Genomic DNA, 20,868 nt, shown 5'->3' with positions numbered 1-20,868 from the left:
ACTTAATTCCACGGTTGATCATAGATGCAAAGATAACAATTATTCATGATAGATAAATTGGTTATGGCAATTGGTACGACCTAACGACCTCACCTTTCCTTACCTTGTGGATAGTCAAGGAACGTCCGTTGACTAAATCCCTAATCAGTAAACAACCTTGGGAACGTCCTCAAGATTTAATTTACCGACAGCATTAAGAACTAGAAAGGCCCAATTCTAACCAATAAATTCCTACGAGAATTTATTTAAGTTAGATTGTGCATTCCCCACAACATAATCGAAAACTTCTACATAATCAATTATGTTGTGTTACCACTAGTTATCGAACTAAACAAACAATTACGGATTTGAAAGTTCAATTGGCTAGGCAAATATTCTTGACAATAAATCAGATTATTTGTAATGAAAGCACAGAGAACAACACAAATACCAATATGAATAAAAGTAGAAAGTATAAATTAGATCTCACAACCCGTTGGATTTAAGCGTTCACCAAGTCTTCAACCGGAATGAGAGATTTAGCTAGACATGCTCTTGGAAGAACGCATGAAAAGCAAAATAATATAAGAACGTAGAGAAATAGAAGAGTTCAAAAGTTGTCTCTTAAAGTGAATTACATCACCTATTTATAATAGCTAGATACCTAGTTCTACTAGGATTAGAAGTAGATTCCTAGTTGAACTAAAAGACTTATAGAGATAAAATTATAATCCTATTTAAACTCTTCCTTCATCAGAGGTAGTCCAAGCAGTTCCAAACTCTTGCCACAATTTGAGTTTGAGTCTTGTTTGAATTTCCATTTTGGTGCTTTTCTTCATTTTCCAATTCTTTTGTCCTAATGCTGCAAAATAATATTTAATTAGGAGTATTTGATCACAAAATAGGCTAAAATATTATATGAAATAAGTACAAAATGCGATTCTATCACACTTCACTTCTTATGTATTTTAGTTTTTGCTTTCTTCCTACCTTCCCAATACTAATTACTTCTTTAGCCTAATTATTTGTAAATTATTTTTATGCCCCCAATTTTGCTGCCATATTTGTTATGAACATTTCAAATTTATTTTGTTGTTATTACACCAAGTAAATATGTGATTGCTTTTTATCCCACCATTGGATTAAATCAAGAAAACCAACTACAAATTATACAGACTTAATCATATATATATATTTAATCCCGATTTATCCTACACTCAATTTTCCCGTTACACCTGAATTTGTATTGAATAATTATTTTATTGTTATTTTCTTACATTACAAACACACCCTCACCAAATTATTGGTACTGAACAATTATATATTTACTGCCAGATATTACAGATATGCCCTCTCCAAATTTATCATGACACGGGGCCTCTTCAAAATATCACGAGTCACGAACAATAATAATGGCAGAATAAATTATTTGTGGCACGAAAATGGGAGTAGTTGGGTATTTATTATTTAAACATCTTTTTCAAAATTTAAAGCATCACGAGAAATAGGAAAGGGAAAAAAAATAAAGAATAGCTTTCTGTTTTGTATTTACGATATGTCTCTAACGTTATGTTAAAATTGAATAAAATCTTATACTTTTCACGTTAAATATTTTGTTACGATTGCAAACATATGATGCACTTATTGTAAGGATGCTTGGGCATGTGAGAATGTATTGAGCATTGCCAGAAGATCAAACGGCATTGTTTTGCACCTATAAGAACAACTTTTGTCAGAGTTTAAACCGTGTAAATTGATCCAAGTCGAGGTCTCAGGTCAGTTGACGATCTGAGTCGGATGGAGTCAAACATCCACTCAAATGATCTACATAGGTAGGAGACTACTCTTGGTCCTCGATCTAAGTGGTGAATTGGCCTGCAACACAAAGCGTCAGGCTTACTAAAGTAGCTTTCAACTAAATACTCAAGTCATAGTTTGCTTAGGATTACAACGGAATCGTAGAGCTCATCTCAAAGTCATTAATGCATATCTATATTATGGAGCCCTCTTATACTTACATGAATTTTATGTCTTAGATACTGTATGGATCCACGTGACTAAAAATACGTGGTTGGATGGTTTGAGGGTAACGGATATGATGGGTGGCCGAATCAGTACGATCGAGCCCAACCCACATACAAGATGCAAATCCTTGTCTTTTCACAATTTCTAGCATTTTAAAGGATAAATTCGTCTTTTTTTTAGTTTTTCACTGATAATCTCTATTACAAACACCATTAAGAACCCAACGAGGTGAATTTTGGGATTTTGTCCCCCCAAAAATATTATATATAAAATATCTTTTACAAAACAGGTATGGTCCAGTTCTAACTCTGAAAAAGAAAAAGAAAAGGACTTAAAAAAAAGCTTCCAGTCTTGAAATGAAACGATCTTCCGGACTCAAGAAAGTTGAGACGCTTTTAGCCTTTTACCTCGTATTTGTTTCCCTCTTTTGGAGTCTTTCACTGTGGATTTGCCCATTTTATTACAGCACATTAAATATCAAGAGTGTCTTTACCCTTTTAGCCTCATTCCTGCCCCATTCACACTTCTCTCTCCCCCTCTCTACATCACAATTTTTAATGCTTCAACAAACTACTTAATTTGTTAAAGAGACAACCACAATAAAACTATTATTTTGAAAATAAGATTATAATATAAATTAAAGGATTCATTCTTTTCTATGGTAAATATATTAGAATTTTTCAGCCTCTAAAGTGAAAATTTTTGCTACAACAATGTGGATAGCGCGAGGCAAACTTGACTAATAAAAACAGTTCACGTATTTATAAATGTATTGAAATATTACAATCATCATATATCTTTCCGAACGAGTTATTCATAACCGGTTTTAAGTATCTCGATGAAAAATTATACCGTCCTGCAAACTTTTGGAATGGGTGTCAGAGTAGAGCGCCACATGAAGGAACTATATATTGAACTTATGGAACAAAGTGCGGACAAAATATGTGCAGGACCACCTCAAGAATTGTGACCAATCATGAGTACATGATGCAGTTACAAGGAAATCACATTTGATGCAAGAGTGATTATAATACCCTCTCCTTCATATATATATATTGGCCAAAAAACTAAAAAGGATAAACCATTTTATACATTTTGATCAGAAAACTCTGATTCATTGTATATCCTTTTTAGACGAATTGTTCATGACCTGATTATACGGTACGATTGGTGATTGGAAATTACATCTTATGTGTCCGCAAAATATAGTCAATATAAAAAATAAATTAATTACATTTAAATCTCGTCTAAAAATATAAAATTACACTAATTTTTCTCCAAAATAATTCAAAATTATACTTAAACCCCCTCTAAATATTTATTGTTTACACCTGACCCTTTTTCATTAGGGTTTGGATGAAAAATGGTAACATCAACAAAATACTTATGTAGATTTTTAATTTTACACATCATTTAACATTCTCATGTAATAATTTTGTACTTAAAAGGAAAAAAAGATAACGATATTAACCTCATTTCATATATATATATATATAAATGACATGTATAACTTTATAAGTACAAAAATATACATGGAGATGTTAAATGAAGGATGAATTTGAAAATTTATGCAATTTTTTTGCTAACATCAACATTTTCCTCTCAAACCCCAACGGAAGAGGATCATATGTAAATAAAAAAATTTCAAAGAAAATGTGAGTGCAATAAAAACTTCTTTGGGGGTTTAAATATAATTAACCCAAAAAAATATTATTATAGCCAAAATAAAGTGTATAATTTAAACCCTTTGTTTATTTTAGTGATTAATTGTAATTATATTATGAATTTCAATTATCAATCATCAATATACATCAAGTCATAAATAACACATATGTATAGTAATCAATAATTACTATTAAAATAAAGCAATATAATCCAGGACCAAATAATAATTGAGTCTCAATTTGGGCAAGTATGAAACCTTTGTTGGCATACATAAAGTTAATAGGGAATGGGGGGTGGCGAAGGACCGAATAAATGCGAAATTGCAAGTGGAGCTACCATAATTGCTGTTATTAAGAGTGCCAGAGAAGATGAGGTGAGTGGTGATAAAGACAAGAATGATATGTGAAAAGGATGGGATTAGCTAAGGTCGGCAAGGGACGTTGTGGGGAAGAAGGGCTCATGTTTTCTTGCGGGATTATTATTATTATTGCTGTCTCAACTCAATCCATACGTTTATTTATAAGCTTCGTTTGCTACCTCCATCCTATTACGCTGTATTGAATAATTGGATACATGTTTATTACATTCATAATTCAGGTCTCCATCTATAAGACAAGCATGCTATCATTTTTTATTATATTTGTTATGGAATTAATTTCATTCAATTAAATCCAATTTAAATTAATGGAAGTTGAAAATAGTGAGCGATGTGGGGGTTTAAAATAGTGGTTTGGGGATGTAGGAGAGTAGAAGGGTGACAAGTAGACAAATTAATTAATTAATTAATTAAATTATATATTAAGAATTATATAAATTTGCAGACCAAAAAAAGTGAGATACCAAAGTGGTGCTCTCACTTAATAACAAAGGCATAGATTATTACAAGAAATCCAAATTAAAATATTAATATATTTTGAAAAAAATTCTTTATATATTTTTAAGTGCTAGTGTTTATATATGACTGGAAAAAAGAAAACACAAAATAGTATACCTGGTGGTTTATTTGTTATTTTTAGTGTTTCTGTTTATTATGAAATTATTGATACACTTGTTAATATTCTAAATATGTTTACGTATGCTTTGATACGGCAAACTCCAATAAAAAAATACAAGAATTCAAAAATTAAAAAATATGTAAAACTAAAATATTATCCTAAAAAGTTAAAATACAAAAGCGCCGTATAACTTAAGTAGCTAGACAAAACATGCATTTAAACCTTCATTCTCTAAGTAGTTTAGAGCAATTAGGACTACTAAAAGTTTTCTTTTTCTTTTCAATAGAATTTTGTTCTTTTATACCTAATTTTTATTTATTATTACAAGGGGTACTTGAGTAAGAGTTTAAATTTATATTAGTATTTTAAATATTATTCATATGTTATTTGTTTTTAATTTTACTGCGAACAGTAAATTATATTTTCTGAAAATATTTCAAACAATGTAATTGCGTTGAGATATTATCTGCATATTTATTTATTTTTTGTTGGATACGTTATTCCCTCTGTAATGACTCTTTCCTGTCCGAAAAACAATTGAATTTCTATCGTCGGAAGTAATTAGACAGTCGCTAATGTTTAAATGAGTCAAAGGAGCTTTTTGATGTATCTGATCACCTCATGTCTGAATCTTGGATTCGGATAAGCAACCCAGTAATGAACTTATAAAATCTTTACTTTATTTAAATCTTAGAAAAAAATGAAAATGAAAATGCTGCAATTATTAATTCAAGATATATATTACTTCTATAATTCATATTAATTTCCTCTTGTTAGTTTGTTGAAAAAGACAACCATAGATTAAGGGCATCAAGATTCCAACATCTGAACACTCACATTATAGCCCCAGAAAATCAGGACACATAATCCTCGTACTGCAAAAGTAAACCATGGGAACGAAGAAACATAACACCTCCATTGACTATATATTTTTTGATCCTTGCCTATCTGGGATTTTAGTGCTCGATATCGGCAAAATCATGACGCAACACCAAACAAGCCAAAACAGGTTTCTAATTGATCTGATTTCGGCTGCAAACTCACCATCAACCGGAAAGATTTTCCATAGCCAAGAATAAACACATTTCATCAACTAATGTATACTACGACAGGCTCATCACAAAACAAGATGACACTGACAAGAAAATTAAACTACTCTCCAAGTCTTACGAGCAAACATTATACACGGCCAGTCTTGCCAGCCGTTGAACTACCAAGATTAGTCTTCCTAGCTGGCTGTGTGGTAGCTTTAGCAAAGTACATGTAGTAGTAGACATTGAGAATCATTGTTGCCACCACAAATACTGCTCCAGCAATGAATACACCTTTCCGTAATGACTCACAAGAGAAATTATCCGCATAGAGATAGTTCCGATATTGGGTGTGATAAGCATTTTTTTTTGCACCAGCAATTAGACACGCTTCTGCCACTAGAAAAGTCATCCTGCACCATTTCATGAATAGTCTATGACTCACGTTCCAACAGTTTACCAGTTTACCATACATCATTCATAATAATAATAATAGCAATGATGATATATGTAACAAATAATAAAATGGCAGAAAAGTAAAAGATAGAAAAGGAGGATGGACGGAGGAGAAAAGAAATATACATTACATTGGAAGTGGTCATGATAATATCTTACCAAGAAGAAATAAAGTATATTATGGTCCATGCACGGTTTCCTCCGGGTACCAAAGGTCTTCCAAAGCACATGCACTTAGTGACACCCATCAGCAGAGACTCACTCGAGAGAAGAAATAAGAAAGCCCCAACTCCATAACCAGTGGCAACATCTGAGTGGTAAACACAGTATGTCTGATTAGTGGCGTCATCTTTACGTAATGTGCCCTGCCATGCAACAAAGACATAAATTAACAAGAGATATATTATAGAAACATCCGTGGTTCTATCAATATGAAAGTACATAATAAAGCTACATATAAAGAGCAAATTGTAAATAAAAACTATTTTCAAGATCTCAGGAAAAGGCTGCTTGAAAGAAAAATGTATGTCAGTAATAACAGTTAATGATACAAGAAAAACAGACACTTCTGGATAACTAGACAAAAGTTTTATGATGTACTATAGGAGAACATTGTTCTTGCATAAGTTATTTTCTTATGTAATAGCCAAGATTCTCGTCATAGTATTTTCAGCTAATATAAGGACATCACTGATCCAAAACTTTTCCAGTGCACTTTTCACAAGACATAATAATACATTCACTAAATCCAGTAGCAAATAAAGGATTTTAATTGGATCAAGGAGGCTGAGCTCCTGCTTTACTTACATTTGGGATATTAAGAAAAATGTGTATTTGGAAACAGAAAGTAAAACTCATAATGTAACACTAGAAAGTTTGGTATCTATAAAAAACTGCAATTGTGATTTTCAGCATAAACAATGATATTACATTATTCAGAAGAATCGAAATGATATATGACAACGAATAGTGAAAGATCTCTTCTTTCATATGTTTGGTTTGGGGGCATTGCAATACTTTGTATTTCAGTCGTGCAAACCCAATTTCTACATCAGGTAATAAATTCCAATGTCGAATGGCATGTTATTTTCTTGGACCAAAATCAGTTTTCCCAAATTTTATATGAGAGCAGAAGCAGCTAAAACCTTGCTTAATAATGAAAAGAGTCCATAACACAGTCGAGAAAGGCAAATTTTCCTAAACAACAGAATTGGACTATGTTGCCTCTAGCATCCTCATTATCACCAAATCAACTGAATGTTAAATTCCCACATGGAAGAACATAACATAATCTCTTATGTACTATGTAGTTATTGATAATACACATAATCCATCACTAAAAAGTATAAAGAGCCATAACAAAGTAACAAGAAGCAAGAATACAAGCTAAATCATATTGTATATGTAATAAAAAGCTGACATCCCAATCCAAACACTTCAAAATAAACCAAAACAAACTGTTCCTAGCTCAAAAACACCATACTAATCAATGCGAACAAATTCAAACAAAATACCCAGAAAAACGTGTGCATTTCCAAGTGCAAATGCACTTATATAGAACAAGCAACCAATTTCCTCAGACTAAGCATAAATTCCTCATAATAGATATTCAATTCTTGAAAAGGCAAAGATCTCAACGCAACAAACAGTATCAAGAACCAAAAGAATTGTAAATACGACTAATAAAACCAGAAAACAGCAACATTTGACTGTGATCTACAAAACCCAGTTCCAATCTTGTTAAATAAAGATAATAAAGGGAAAGGAGGAGGAAAGAGCAAGGAATTACAACGCTACGGCGTCGTTCAGCAGCAATTGCAAATCCAAATGCAGTTAAGCTAAGGACTATGACAAGAAGATGAACAAGCGAAGACCCTTTTCCTTCTCCCATCTCTAAATCTCACTCTGCCTTTCCTCTCACTCAGTGTGTGTGTGCGTGAAGAGAGAGCAGACTGCAGAGTGTGCGAGCGTTTGCTTTGCCACTGTGAAGACCCGAACACTATAAAAGAGTGGGAAAAGAGAAAATTAAAAGCGCAGTTAAAGGCTTTTGAGAATGTCGGGAATCTGATTTTGACGTGAATTTAGATAAGTGCATTACACGCGGGACTCAAATGAACGAAAATCGAGTTGACCTTTCGGCTGCTGTATCTTTGAATTGCGTGTAATTAGCACCCTGTTGAACGCGCGACTGGGGAAAAGAGAGGAGAACTACTAAATTTTTACTAGAAAAAGGAAAATTTAACGTAAGTGTAGTGAATTAGATTTGGTTGCTCTAAACAACCTTAATTAGTTCAAATCAAGACATAATTAATTGCATAATGTACTCAAAATGAAGAGAATTTTGCGAGGGGAAAAGGACCCTTAATTCTGAAATCTTTCATGAAACTCTGTTATATCTGAGTCATTACTGCAGTCCTTTGTGCCCCCAGTTCTCGTCCCCAAATTGCTGGCATGTTTTCTAGGTTCGTTTCCTAGGAAGAATTGTCAATTCGAGCATGAGGCTCCTATCTACTTCTATAATATATAATTTATTATTTTTGTACTTTATTTGGACGTATTTATTTATTTTTAATTATTGATATGTTAAATCAAGTTTTAAATTTAAATGTAGTAAATGATATAATAAATCACATTTTTAGCTACATAACAATTATATGGTAAATATATAATTAATAAATCTGATTAAAATTAAGCATCTTTAATTTGTGTCCACCACTCTCACTAATATATTATATGATCCCGTACGTATAGCAACATGCATGTTTTGTCCACGTTAATATTAATTTATAGATTACATCGCCATTATCATTATACATACAATTAGATAATTCTTCTCTTTCCAGTCGTGTTATCATTTATTGTATCGTGTGTATATATATATACATATAACTATTCCTATATAATATTTTTAATGAGCCGTGCCTTTAATTAATATATATTATGCCAATTAATTATAAGACAGACAAGCCTATTTTGTGTTTAAATGTTTGTGAGTGCCGGAGATTGAGAGGCACCGGCCAAGAGATAACTTAAGTTGTAGAGTTGGTCGTATTTGCCATTTCTTTCTAACACACTTTGAATTTTCCATAGATATTTTTTCATGCTTGATTCTTGCGGAGAATGAGGTAGCTAGGAACCCTGAGACCACAATTTGAATTGTTCATCAACAGATTACGACGTCGTCGTGTCGCCTGAGTTTCATGCATGTCAGCAAGTTACCGACGTTAGAAATTATGTAAATTACTAGGAACTTATATCTAATTAAACTTTCCAGAAAAACGAAACAACGAAAGAGGGTTAGATTAAGCTCTTGTTGTTCTTGGCTCCTACTCATAATTCACAATCAACATATATTGTAAGGAAATGGATCGGGTTAAGATGGATAACAGGTGGAATATGAAGGCGATAAAAGACACACGAATTTGTTAACCCAGTTTGGATATAAATCCTACGTCTGGGGGCGATACCAAGCCAGGAGAAAACACTCAAAGAGGAGGAAAATTGAGGAGTACAACACACACACACTTGTATGCAAGTCTTCACCACACGTGAAAAACAACACTCACCCTCGTCTCAACTCTTTCTTTTCTCTCTACTCTATTCTACTTTGCTCTATGAAACAATGCTAATAAGAGTAGTATATATAGCCATGACTTATCCTTTTTCCAACTCAACTTGGGATTTCTAAGTTGAATGAGGTTATCCTTCTCCAACTCAACTTTGAATCGGGTTATCCTTCTCCAACTCAACTTGGGAATTCTAAGTTGAATCAGGTTATCCTTTTCTTCTTCAAATCAATCTTCACAACTTAACAATCTCCCACTTGAAGATTGATTAGCTTTTCTCCACTTCTTTCTTGGTACCGCCGGGTTTGTCCACTCTAGTCATCAAGGCCAGTCGAAGCCGTACACAGCTTCAACTTCGCCATCGCAACCGCCTTGGTCAGCATGTCCGCAGGATTCTTTTCTCCTTGGATCTTCTCCAGCTGCAGTGCCTTCTTCTCCAGAAGTTGTCGGATGAAATGGTACTTGATCTCGATGTGCTTTGTCCGCGAATGGAACGCGGGATTCTTTGCCAGATGGATCGCACTCTGGCTATCGCTATGAAGAATCACATCTGCCTGAGGTTTCCCTAATTCACCCAACAAGTGTTGCAGCCAAATGAGCTCCTTAGCTGCCTCAGTAACTGCCACGTACTCAGCTTCCGTCGTGGACAGTGTGACAACCTTCTGCAACTTTGAGACCCAGGATACGGCTGTACCGCCATATGTGAACACGTACCCTGTAGTGCTCCTCCTTTTGTCATAGTCACTCCCTGCAAAATCAGCGTCAACAAACCCAAACAAGGTAAGCTTGCCCTTACCAAACACCAATGCTCGGTCCTTAGTACCCCTCAGGTACCTAAGAATCCATTTCACAGCTTCCCAGTGCATCACTCCTGGATTGCTCATAAAACGGCTAACTACTCCCACTGCATGTGCTATATCCGGTCGAGTACAGATCATAGCATACATCAGGCTCCCAATTGCTGAGGCATACGGTGTGACTCTCATCTTTGCACGTTCGGAGTCAGTCTGGGGCGAATCACTGTTGGATAGTTTGAACTGATTTCCCAATGGCGTTCCAACCGGTTTTGCATTTTCCATCTTGAATCTGCATAATACCTTCTCAATATAATCAGATTGAGATAACCATAATTTACCAATACCTTTGTCCCTTGTGATTTTCATGCCCAATATCTGTCTTGCTTCGCCAAGATCTTTCATGTCAAACTTCCTCGATAACTGATCCTTGAGCCTATTGATCTCCTTGACATTTGATCCTGCTATCAACATGTCATCAACATACAGGAGTAGAATGATAAAAAACTCATCGAACCTCTTCACGTAGCAGCAATGATCAGCATTGCATCTAGAGAAACCTATCTCTAGCATGAAGTTGTCAAACTTCCTGTACCACTGCCGCGGAGCCTGTTTCAATCCATACAGGCTTTTCTTCAGGCGACACACCTGCTGATCATCTCCATTATACCCCTCTGGTTGTACCATGTATATCTCCTCCTCAAGATCCCCGTGTAGGAAGGCTGTCTTTACATCCATCTGTTGTAACTCCAAGTTCTCTGCCGCTACCATGCTCAACACAAGACGAATAGTAGTTAACTTGACAACAGGTGTAAAAACATCAGTAAAGTCAATACCGTATCTTTGTTGGAATCCCTTTACTACGAGTCTTGCCTTGTACCGCTTCTTCCCGTCTGATTCTTCCTTAACCCGATAGACCCATCTGTTCTGTAGGGCCTTCTTTCCTTTTGGGAGCTGACACAATTCCCATGTGTTGTTTTTCTTCAACGAGTTCATCTCGTCGTTCATCGCAAGCTCCCACTTGCTCTTGTGGACATCATTGACTGCCTCTGCGTAACATTCGGGTTCTCCACAATCAGACAAAAGCAAGTAATAAAGAGAGGGGGAGTACCTATCTGGGGCCCTTCTCAGCCTCGGTTCTCGACCCAGTGCCAAGGGTGTGCTGCTTTCAGTAATCGGTTCCTCCGATACTGGTTCTGGTTCTATCTCCGTCTGTTCGGTTTCGTCCGTCTGAACTCCCACTGAATCCGTATCTGCTGGTCTCATGATCCCGGAATTTGAAATGTCGAGATCAACAAATTCCCTTTCCTTCTTGTCATCGCCCGGGCTTACCTTCCTGTCGTTGTACATTACATCCTCATTGAATATAACATTCCTGCTACGAATTATTTTCCGGTTTTGATCATCCCAAAATCTATACCCAAATTCGTCAGTCCCATACCCAATGAATGTACATTTAATCGACTTAGCATCCAGCTTAGTCCGATCATCGTTCAAAATATAGGCTGAACAACCAAACGTACGTAAGAAAGAAAGATCCACTTTCTTACCACTCCATACCTCTTCTGGTATCCTGTTGTTCAACGGGACAGAAGGCCCTCGATTGATCAAGAAAGCAGCCGTGTTGACTGCATCTGCCCAAAACATCTTTGGTAGTCCGCTCTTCAATCGCATGCATCTCGCACGCTCATTCAGTGTTCTGTTCATCCTCTCAGCAACGCCATTTTGCTGAGGTGTCCCCGGGATTGTTTTCTGCATTCGGATTCCATGGTCGGCGCAGTAATTCTTGATACCTTCACTGCTGTACTCGCCACCATTATCCGATCTGAGACATTTCACTTGTAGACCTGTCTCATTTTCCACTAGTGCCCTCCATCTCCTGAATGTATCAAAGGCATCAGATTTTCTTTTTAAGAAATACACCCATACCTTTCTAGTGGAGTCATCGACGAATGTCATGTAGTACGTTGATCCACCAAGAGATGACACTGGTGCTGGTCCCCACAAATCGGTGTGAACAAGCTCTAACTTTTCTTTCCTCGGAGTTCTTCCTGTGGTCAAGAAGCTCACCCGCTTCTGCTTTCCGAACACGCAGTGTTCACAATGACCCACCTCCACCGATTTTAACTCGGGCAACCGTCCTTTCGACTTCAGCACGTTCATTCCTTTCTCGCTCATGTGGCCCAAGCGATTGTGCCACAGGTTAGCCTGCGATACAGTTCCTGCAAAGGGAATGTTTGAACTAGATCCTCCCGCCATGTAGAGCGTTCCCGACTTTAGTCCTTGAGCCAAAGTCATTGCTCCCCGACTGATCTTCCACTTCGCGTCTCCAAACGTCGTGTGGAATCCATCACTATCCAGCTGTCCGACTGAGATCAAGTTCCTTTTCAGTCCTGGTATGTGTCTCACATCATGTAGGGTCCAGCATGACCCATTCGTTGATTTGATCCGCACATCTCCCTTTCCTACAATCTTGAGGGGTTTGTTATCTGCAAGATAAACTAAGCCAAAATCACCTGAGGTGTATGGCTCCATGATGTCTTTGTTGCTGCATGAGTGGAATGAGGCCCCTGAATCCACAACCCAATCATCGGAAGAACTGCTCACACTCAACAAGAGTGCATCCGTGATCTCCTCCGTCGCGGCATTCGCTGTTCGGCCCTCCTTTTCCTTCTTTGGCGCCCGACATTCGCTTTTCATGTGTCCGGGCTTCTCGCAGTTCCAGCACACCATCTCCTTCTTGCCCTTGTTCTTCCCCCTGGACCTTGACCTTGACCTTCCACGGTATTTACCCCGTGTGTCAGGTCTCCCTCTGGACTCTGTATGTAGCGCAGAGCCAGATGATCCACCCGTTTGCTTTCTACGGGTTTCCTCGTTCAACATCATGTCTCTGATGTTGTCGAACTTCATCTTCTCCTTCCCAGACGAAGTGCTCACTGAAGTAACAACCACATCCCAACTGTCAGGTAAAGATGAAAGCAAAATTAACGCTTTTACCTCATCGTCAAACACGATATCCACAGACGCCAGCTGTGTCGTGAGTTGGTTGAAGTCATTGAGGTGATCGGCCACCGACTTCCTCTCCTCCATCTGCAACCTGAATAGTTTTTTCATCAGCATAACCTTGTTCATTGCTGAGGGTTTCTCGTACATATCGGCAAGAGTCTGTAGAACTTCCTTCGTGCTCTTTGCTCCCTTCACATGATAGGCGACATTCCGAGAGAGCGACAGGATTATTGCGCTCATCGCCTTTCGATCGAGCACCTTCCATTCTTCATCACTCGTCTTCTCGGACTTCTCTGCAAGTGGTTCGTACAGGTCCTTCCCGTACAGGTAGGCCTCCATCTGCATACGCCAAAACCCAAAGTCGGAACCATTGAACCGTTCGACTGGAAACTTTCCCTCCATCTTAACTCCTTGAAACAGGCTCTGATACCAGTTGTAAGGAAATGGATCGGGTTAAGATGGATAACAGGTGGAATATGAAGGCGATAAAAGACACACGAATTTGTTAACCCAGTTTGGATATAAATCCTACGTCTGGGGGCGATACCAAGCCAGGAGAAAACACTCAAAGAGGAGGAAAATTGAGGAGTACAACACACACACACTTGTATGCAAGTCTTCACCACACGTGAAAAACAACACTCACCCTCGTCTCAACTCTTTCTTTTCTCTCTACTCTATTCTACTTTGCTCTATGAAACAATGCTAATAAGAGTAGTATATATAGCCATGACTTATCCTTTTTCCAACTCAACTTGGGATTTCTAAGTTGAATGAGGTTATCCTTCTCCAACTCAACTTTGAATCGGGTTATCCTTCTCCAACTCAACTTGGGAATTCTAAGTTGAATCAGGTTATCCTTTTCTTCTTCAAATCAATCTTCACAACTTAACATATATAACCCCTATACACTGCGCGATTCAACACTGCCCGATCGGAAAACACAAAAACAGGATAAACTAGAAACTTCGTCAATTTCTCTCTCTCTCTCTCTCTCTAGCAAACTAAAAGACGTCGACGGGAAAATAAATAAATAACTAAGAAAAAGTGCGTTTGTCATGCATTTTGAGGAGCATTCCCAATTGCTTTCAAGTCCCAAATATCAAAATCCCACAAAACATCACCAAACAAGGCGTCATAAGCATCCCCCGTAGCCTCCATCTCCCAAAACGGGCACCAACTCGTCGCCCATGACATTTCCTCATCAACCCCACTCCACAAACCCGCCCACTCCGCCACCTCCTCCGCCGATGGTACCCTGTCTTCCGCCTCTTCTCTCCGCCCCTCCACAGCCACCGCCACCGCCTCTTTCGCCTGCTTCATCACCGCCGCCCCATTGGCATTCTTCCTTATCACCTTATTGGTGACTGTCTTCGCCGTCGTCGTTGCTCCTTTTCTTGGACCGACTGTTCGCCTCTTCATGTTTGCATGTATATATGTGGTTTCCCTCAATCAATTATTTTGAAATATATTTGCAAATATTTGGTATATATAGCGGTGAAGATGAGCGGTGGTTTATTTTTCTGGGAACTTGGGGTGGAAGGTGACGAGGTCAATTTACGAGTTTGAACCCGCACGTGAGGGGCTCGTGGTCTTTCTTGGGAGCATTCCTAATTAATGTAGTAGTGTAGGAGCCTTTTTGGACCACAATACGCCGCTTTAGTCGCTGGAATATTCAAATTGAATTCAGGCAAGTGCTCACCATGCACGCCTTATAAGCCACGTACAGGGCCACGCTAAGTAATCGACTCCGAAGCTAGCAACTCAAATTTTAATCTACATCCAATTTATGTATTCAGATAGGGTTTAATAGGATCTAAGTTAATTATATGATAGATGTAATATACTTATTATATAATTGATAAATAATTTAAAAAAAGTTTGAATTATATGATAAATATTTCATACTTACTCTGTAATTATTTTGGCTCAATCTAACCTAATTGAAAAAAAAATTGCAAACTACAAATTATTATCATCAACATAAAGAAAAATGATCCCGACTCTCTGGACGCAAATTCTTATTAAATTGATCAATGTTTTATTATAAGTAACTGATCAATGTTTTTATATGTAAATCAAAGTTATAGTGTAATTAGTTTAAAATACGAGCAAACTCAGTTAGAATTTTTTATTTCTTAACTCACAAGAAAAAATGAATATTTCGGGGTTTTGGTAAAAGAGTTTTACGTGGTAAGAACACTACAAATAAGACATAAAGAGCACAACTTTCTTACAGCACAAGTTCAATCCCTGGGAAAAAGGGAAAGATGAGGAATCTACACAATAATCTTTAGTATCGGATTCTGTCCTAAAGCTGCAATGGATGTGCTTCTTAAGCTAAACTTTCAGGCGTGTTGTTATCCATTCAATTAAAAATAATACGTTACGTTCATACGTATAAAATGTCATTAATATTCACAATATTGAGCAGAAATTGCAGAATCTTATCTGTTGGAGTGACAATAATTGCATTCGCAGATCGGACAGACACAGACCAAAATATGGAAATGTTCCCCGTCAAATGGTGGCTGCCGTTAGCGTCAAAGATAGGCCCTTACTATTTTGGGATATATGTGGCAGAAAATTATCTATCCCACGTAGGTACCTACGTATGTTTAAAATTATTACGGTTAGATTACTGTGAGAGCTTTTGATGGCAGTAGGCGGCCGGCAAATATTAAAGGTCAGGGTCGCTGTGCAGGGGCGGCTGTTAGACCGACGAAGGTGATAGGGCCGTCGCGTTGAATGTCCTTTAGAACCATGCATGCCCTAGCCAAACCAAATTTTGACGCTCTACCCCTTCAGCTTTACGGACACATTTTCTTCTTCTGTCTTGTATTAATCAAAGTTAAATCTGTCCCAAGTGGTGTGGTGCCCAATTACATTGCTAGATGATCTGAATACCTTAAAACTGACGAGAAATATAAAATAGTCCCAGAAGTGTTTTTTATTTGGATCGAATTTGATATTATAGAGACCTTCCAATTATTTCTGTGTCGGGAGACTTTAATTGATTGTACAAGCAGATAACTGCTATAAATACATAATTCTTCAGATACCATGTGTATTTTGTATTATTTATAATTAATGTTATTCGAAATATATTAGTATTATTTATAATTAATGTTATTCGAAATATATTAGAACTGACTTTATTAATTTAAGTATCAAAAGATTGTAATTGAAGTCTGAGTAATATTCGTTGAATTTAAATTTGTGAGTGTAGATTTATGAAAATTGATAAGACGAGCTAAGATTGAAGGTTGGAGGTATGATCTAAAAGTTCTCCTACCACAACCTCAACCTCAACCTCAACCTCAACCTCAGAAGAGGGAGTTCATTTCTTAAAAGGAAATCCTGAGATAAAGCTAAATTGTCGTAACTCGTTCAGAATTCAGACATCTGGATACCTCTTTACGTGACTAATTATCTATTGGCTTTTCTGGATTCTTTATCAAAATCGAATCTACTTACTCTCCTTTTCCTCTTCTTTTTCCTTTCAAATAATCTACTCTCCCTCAAACACTGAGCATTATAATTCAATTTGACAGTTTTAATTTCTGGGACAAGGTTGTCAGGTTAAATGCATATATTAGTTTCCTTTAATATGTTATATATGTAATCTGGACCTTATTACAGTGTTACCCGTTACATGATTCAAACCCCTGACTATCAATCTGGGCAACAAGGTTTTTAACTTTGTCTTAGTGGTGAATCAGTTTCGTAGCTGGCCCAATGGAGCCCAATAAAGAGGTGAAAACACCTCCAAGGGTGGATCTGCCAAAATTCAATACATGAAATTGCATTTTGGTGAATAAAAATTACAGTGAATTATATCCATGCTCCTGGACTTAGGTCTAATTATGTATAACCACTGTACTTTATAAAATTACGAGTGCGTGCTGCCCTGGGGTGTTAGCATAATATATTTTAAAAGAGTATTTATGTAAAATTTAATCACTAAATAACAGTGTATATTTATAGAACTACAATCTCAAGAGTATAGTTTCAATTTTACAAATAATAAGAGGTGTTAATCTAATTAGACCTAACCTCGAGGAGTGCTAGCGTAATTTACCCTAAAAATTAAGCAAAAAATACAAGCACTAGTAGCATTCATTCACTTCAGATTACTGGTGAGCTGGATTTCATTTTTAGCAATCAAATTTAAAATTCTAAACTGAGAAATTTAATGCTATTTATTGAAGCATTATTCAAGTATAATACATTTGCATAAACATTAAATTAGCTCAATGTAGACGTAAGTTGTCGAATTCGAACAAAAACATGCCAACTCTTACCATAATGTTCAGCTATATATTATCTAATCATTTGATGGAATTTTGGTAATAGCGGATAATTAAGAGTGACAAATCTCAACCATACATATCAATATATCTATCTGGAGTTCAAATATAATAGTTGGTGGGGTGAAAGTACTTGAGGAAATTACAAGCAAGAGAGTGTGTATTTAGTTCAGTCAAAAAGTGATGAATTAATACATTATAGTTAGGCTTAGGTAGGAGGTAAGAAAAGACGGAGTTGCCGTTTCCAGCCACAAATATTGACAAATCGACGTTACACTTTAGCCATCCTCAATTTTCAACGCAGTTAATGAAAAACCAAGAACTAGCCATGCCACCGTATCCCTACAGTTGAGAATATCAATACTCATATCATAATCGTGTATTATTACAATATTATCCAAAGATAATTATACTTATACCACGTGACTTAAAAAATTATATTAAGTACCATTGATATAAACGAATCCATTCATTAGTTAAAATTCATAAAATTCATCGATACTTACAAAAACATTGAATGAAAATTCATATTAACATGTAATAAATATGAAAATCAATTAGAATAAATATAGACTTTCATTCAACTTTTTTATTGATACCAACAAATTTTATAAATTTTATTAACATATAAATTTATTTATTGAATAATACACATAAAAGTACTAGATATAATTCTTAAAATACATTAAATTTAAATGTCACAGCACCAAATCTCAATACAAATCAGTGTAAATATCCCTATTATCTATGTTCATATCGTGTGTTATTGTCTTAAAAAACGTCCAAGTAGATTAAATAAAACTAAATGGAAGAGGTACGTACGGTGTATGAACACCAATCAATCACGAGGAGTGGATGCAGGGCCCCACGCTCTTTCCATGATTTCGCGTGACGAACAAGGAGAATGATGCAAGAAAAAAACATTATATTATACTTACAAAAACAAATATTTTAGCATTCATTCATTTACAAAAGTGAATTTAACTACAAAACATGATGACTCATTGCCAACTACATATATATATATATAGAGAGAGAGAGAGAGCTTTCTTTTATACAGATTCTCCTCCTCCCCTCCTCCTCCTCTCAAAGCCGCCTACTGAAATCTCAAAACTAACCCCCAAAGGGGGACTTAAATTACTAGGGGCACCCCTCCTCTCATCTCTTACTTACACCATTACAAAAAGGGGCTGCCCCTTCCTACATCCTAAACAACCATGAAAATTATTTCTCAAATTGGTCAAATTACTCTCATCAACTCATACTTACAATAGAAACTGATCCCTTTAATTACAGACAACTTCTTTTCGAACACCGTATATGTACACTGGACACGAACTGATACCTCAATTTGATCAAAATCTCTCTTCCATGTCGAATTGAACTTTCTTGTATGTACTGTTTCTAAGCCAGGGCGGGGATTCTGCACCGGCGGCTGTCGCGGTCGAGGCAGTCGAACCCCTCGACCCGGACTGCCGGATTGTTACCAAAATTGGCCCTGACGCAGCCGCCCTTGCGGGCGGAGGAAGGGGACGAGGCCCGCCCCGATGGGATGGGGATTGCCCTTGGAGAAACAGGCGTGCATTTCTCGTCCCCGAATCGGGCGTCTTGAATTAGCGGGTTAGATACTCTGCTCGGCGGAGACCCGGAAAAAAATGGGGGCGACGAGGCTAACTGTGTGACTGATTGATCTGTACCGGAACCACCCTGTCGATTTATAAGCCAAATACTCGTTAGATTAAGTGTTTATAGGATTCTTGCAGATGTCGAACCTAGAATTTGACAGAAAAGTTTATTACAAGAAAGAAAAAGCTTAGACAGACCTTTGATAGGATGATGTCCAGAAGTTCATTTCCAGCTTTGGCGTCGAAGACCTCTTGGTGATGGCTGCTGATCAAAACCAGAAAATAAAGAAGAAAATCAGAACTGAAATAAAAATATGCCATGGACATGGTAAGAGTGAAAAGGACCAAAAGGGGTTTAAAAGCAAGAAAATTTACCTGGCATGCCATCTCAAGGGTCTGACATACGAGGGGTCATTCAGGGTGGTATGGAGCAGGCCGAGCCGCCGCGGTTTGGGGCAAACCACCGTTTCTTTCATCTCCACAGATCTGCAGGCGACGGCGCTGCCTCTCATCTCTTCACAGGCAGCAAAACTAGTCTGCTGAATCGCGTAGTGATTCATACTCTTTTATCTCTTCAAGATCTTGAAAATATGAACAAATTAACACCTGTTATTTTTAAGAAAGGTGAAATCTTGTTCAGAAAAAATAATCAGCAGACAAACAAGTCGCAGATCTGTGAACAAACTAAGAAATATCTTCCATTTGCTTTTATTTTAAGCTAAGATCCGTTCAACGTGGGCTGAAGATGAGAAGAGTGGCTAAGATTTTTTGACCTCTTCTTACATACTAATATATATATATATATGCGGGGAAGAAAGAAATACTTACATAACAGTTAAATAGTTTTGAGAAGAAAACTATACGGACACAGATCTATAGGAAAATTCGAAACTTTCGTCCTTTAGCATAACTTCCCATAATCTTGAGTAACAGATCAGACAAACCCCTCGTGACCATTCGAGAGAACAAGAAGATTTCTTGAAATCTCAGAAGATAATTTTTCAAAGACACTCACTTTTCTTCAAAAATGGAGAAGAAAAAATCAGACAACTTTGCAGATCTGTTGGGAATTCCTGAAACTTTTGTGGGATCCTAAGCTTGATCAAAACCACATCTGGAAATCCGAAACTTCAGAAATAATCAAAAGATTTGATGAAGAAGAAACGGGTTGTTTCAGAACTACAGCCCACCAACTTCCCAACTACAAAGAGGACAGGCACAGAGGTTGAAAGGAGCTGAGTTTACCTGAAAGAGAGAGCTGTACAAGATTGTGAGGGCTCCTAGTTTAGCAGAACAACTTGAAACAAGAAAAAATTAAAAGAGAAAAAGGAGAAAAAAAAGATATTAGGTGTAGATTGATAGAAGGGTCGGTCTCAAGTCTCAACTCTCAAGCACGGAGGAGAGAAGGCTGAAAAG

General features: G+C 36.9%; 3 protein-coding genes across 7 annotated transcripts; all 3 read right to left on the bottom strand.

Annotated features, from left to right (window-relative positions):
* Window positions 1-5,566: 5,566 nt before the first annotated feature.
* Window positions 5,567-8,156, bottom strand: LOC105156383 (uncharacterized). The gene is made up of 3 exons (XM_011072500.3): window positions 7,941-8,156; window positions 6,311-6,516; window positions 5,567-6,108 (listed from the first exon to the last, which is right to left on the bottom strand). The coding sequence occupies exons 1-3, from the start codon at window positions 8,040-8,042 to the stop codon at window positions 5,844-5,846; spliced, it is 573 nt and encodes a 190-aa protein (XP_011070802.1). The 5' UTR covers window positions 8,043-8,156; the 3' UTR covers window positions 5,567-5,843.
* A 6,198-nt stretch (window positions 8,157-14,354) lies between these two features.
* LOC105156382 (uncharacterized) lies at window positions 14,355-15,145 on the bottom strand. The gene has a single exon (XM_020691926.2). It carries the CDS (start codon window positions 14,937-14,939, stop codon window positions 14,574-14,576), a length of 366 nt encoding a protein of 121 aa, XP_020547585.2. The 5' UTR covers window positions 14,940-15,145; the 3' UTR covers window positions 14,355-14,573.
* Window positions 15,146-18,732: 3,587 nt separating this feature from the next.
* Window positions 18,733-20,868, bottom strand: LOC105156381 (uncharacterized). 5 transcript variants are annotated; one of them, XM_011072498.3, is made up of 4 exons: window positions 20,281-20,868; window positions 19,828-20,033; window positions 19,651-19,717; window positions 18,733-19,534 (listed from the first exon to the last, which is right to left on the bottom strand). In XM_011072498.3, exons 2-4 carry the CDS (start codon window positions 20,010-20,012, stop codon window positions 19,232-19,234), a joined length of 555 nt encoding a protein of 184 aa, XP_011070800.1. In that variant the 5' UTR covers window positions 20,013-20,033; window positions 20,281-20,868; the 3' UTR covers window positions 18,733-19,231. The 5 variants fall into 5 exon arrangements, with proteins under 5 accessions (XP_011070800.1, XP_020547687.1, XP_011070799.1 ...); XM_020692028.2 differs by having other exon boundaries at window positions 19,651-19,714; window positions 19,828-20,058; window positions 20,698-20,868; XM_011072497.3 differs by having other exon boundaries at window positions 19,828-20,058; window positions 20,281-20,867.

The sequence above is a fragment of the Sesamum indicum genome, linkage group LG2, assembly GCF_026168435.1.
Source record: "Sesamum indicum cultivar Baizhima isolate 11 linkage group LG2, ASM2616843v1, whole genome shotgun sequence".
Taxonomy (NCBI): Eukaryota; Viridiplantae; Streptophyta; class Magnoliopsida; order Lamiales; family Pedaliaceae; genus Sesamum; species Sesamum indicum.
The sequence above is the reverse complement of the archived record's forward strand: the minus strand, read 5'-3'. Positions and strand labels throughout refer to the sequence as shown.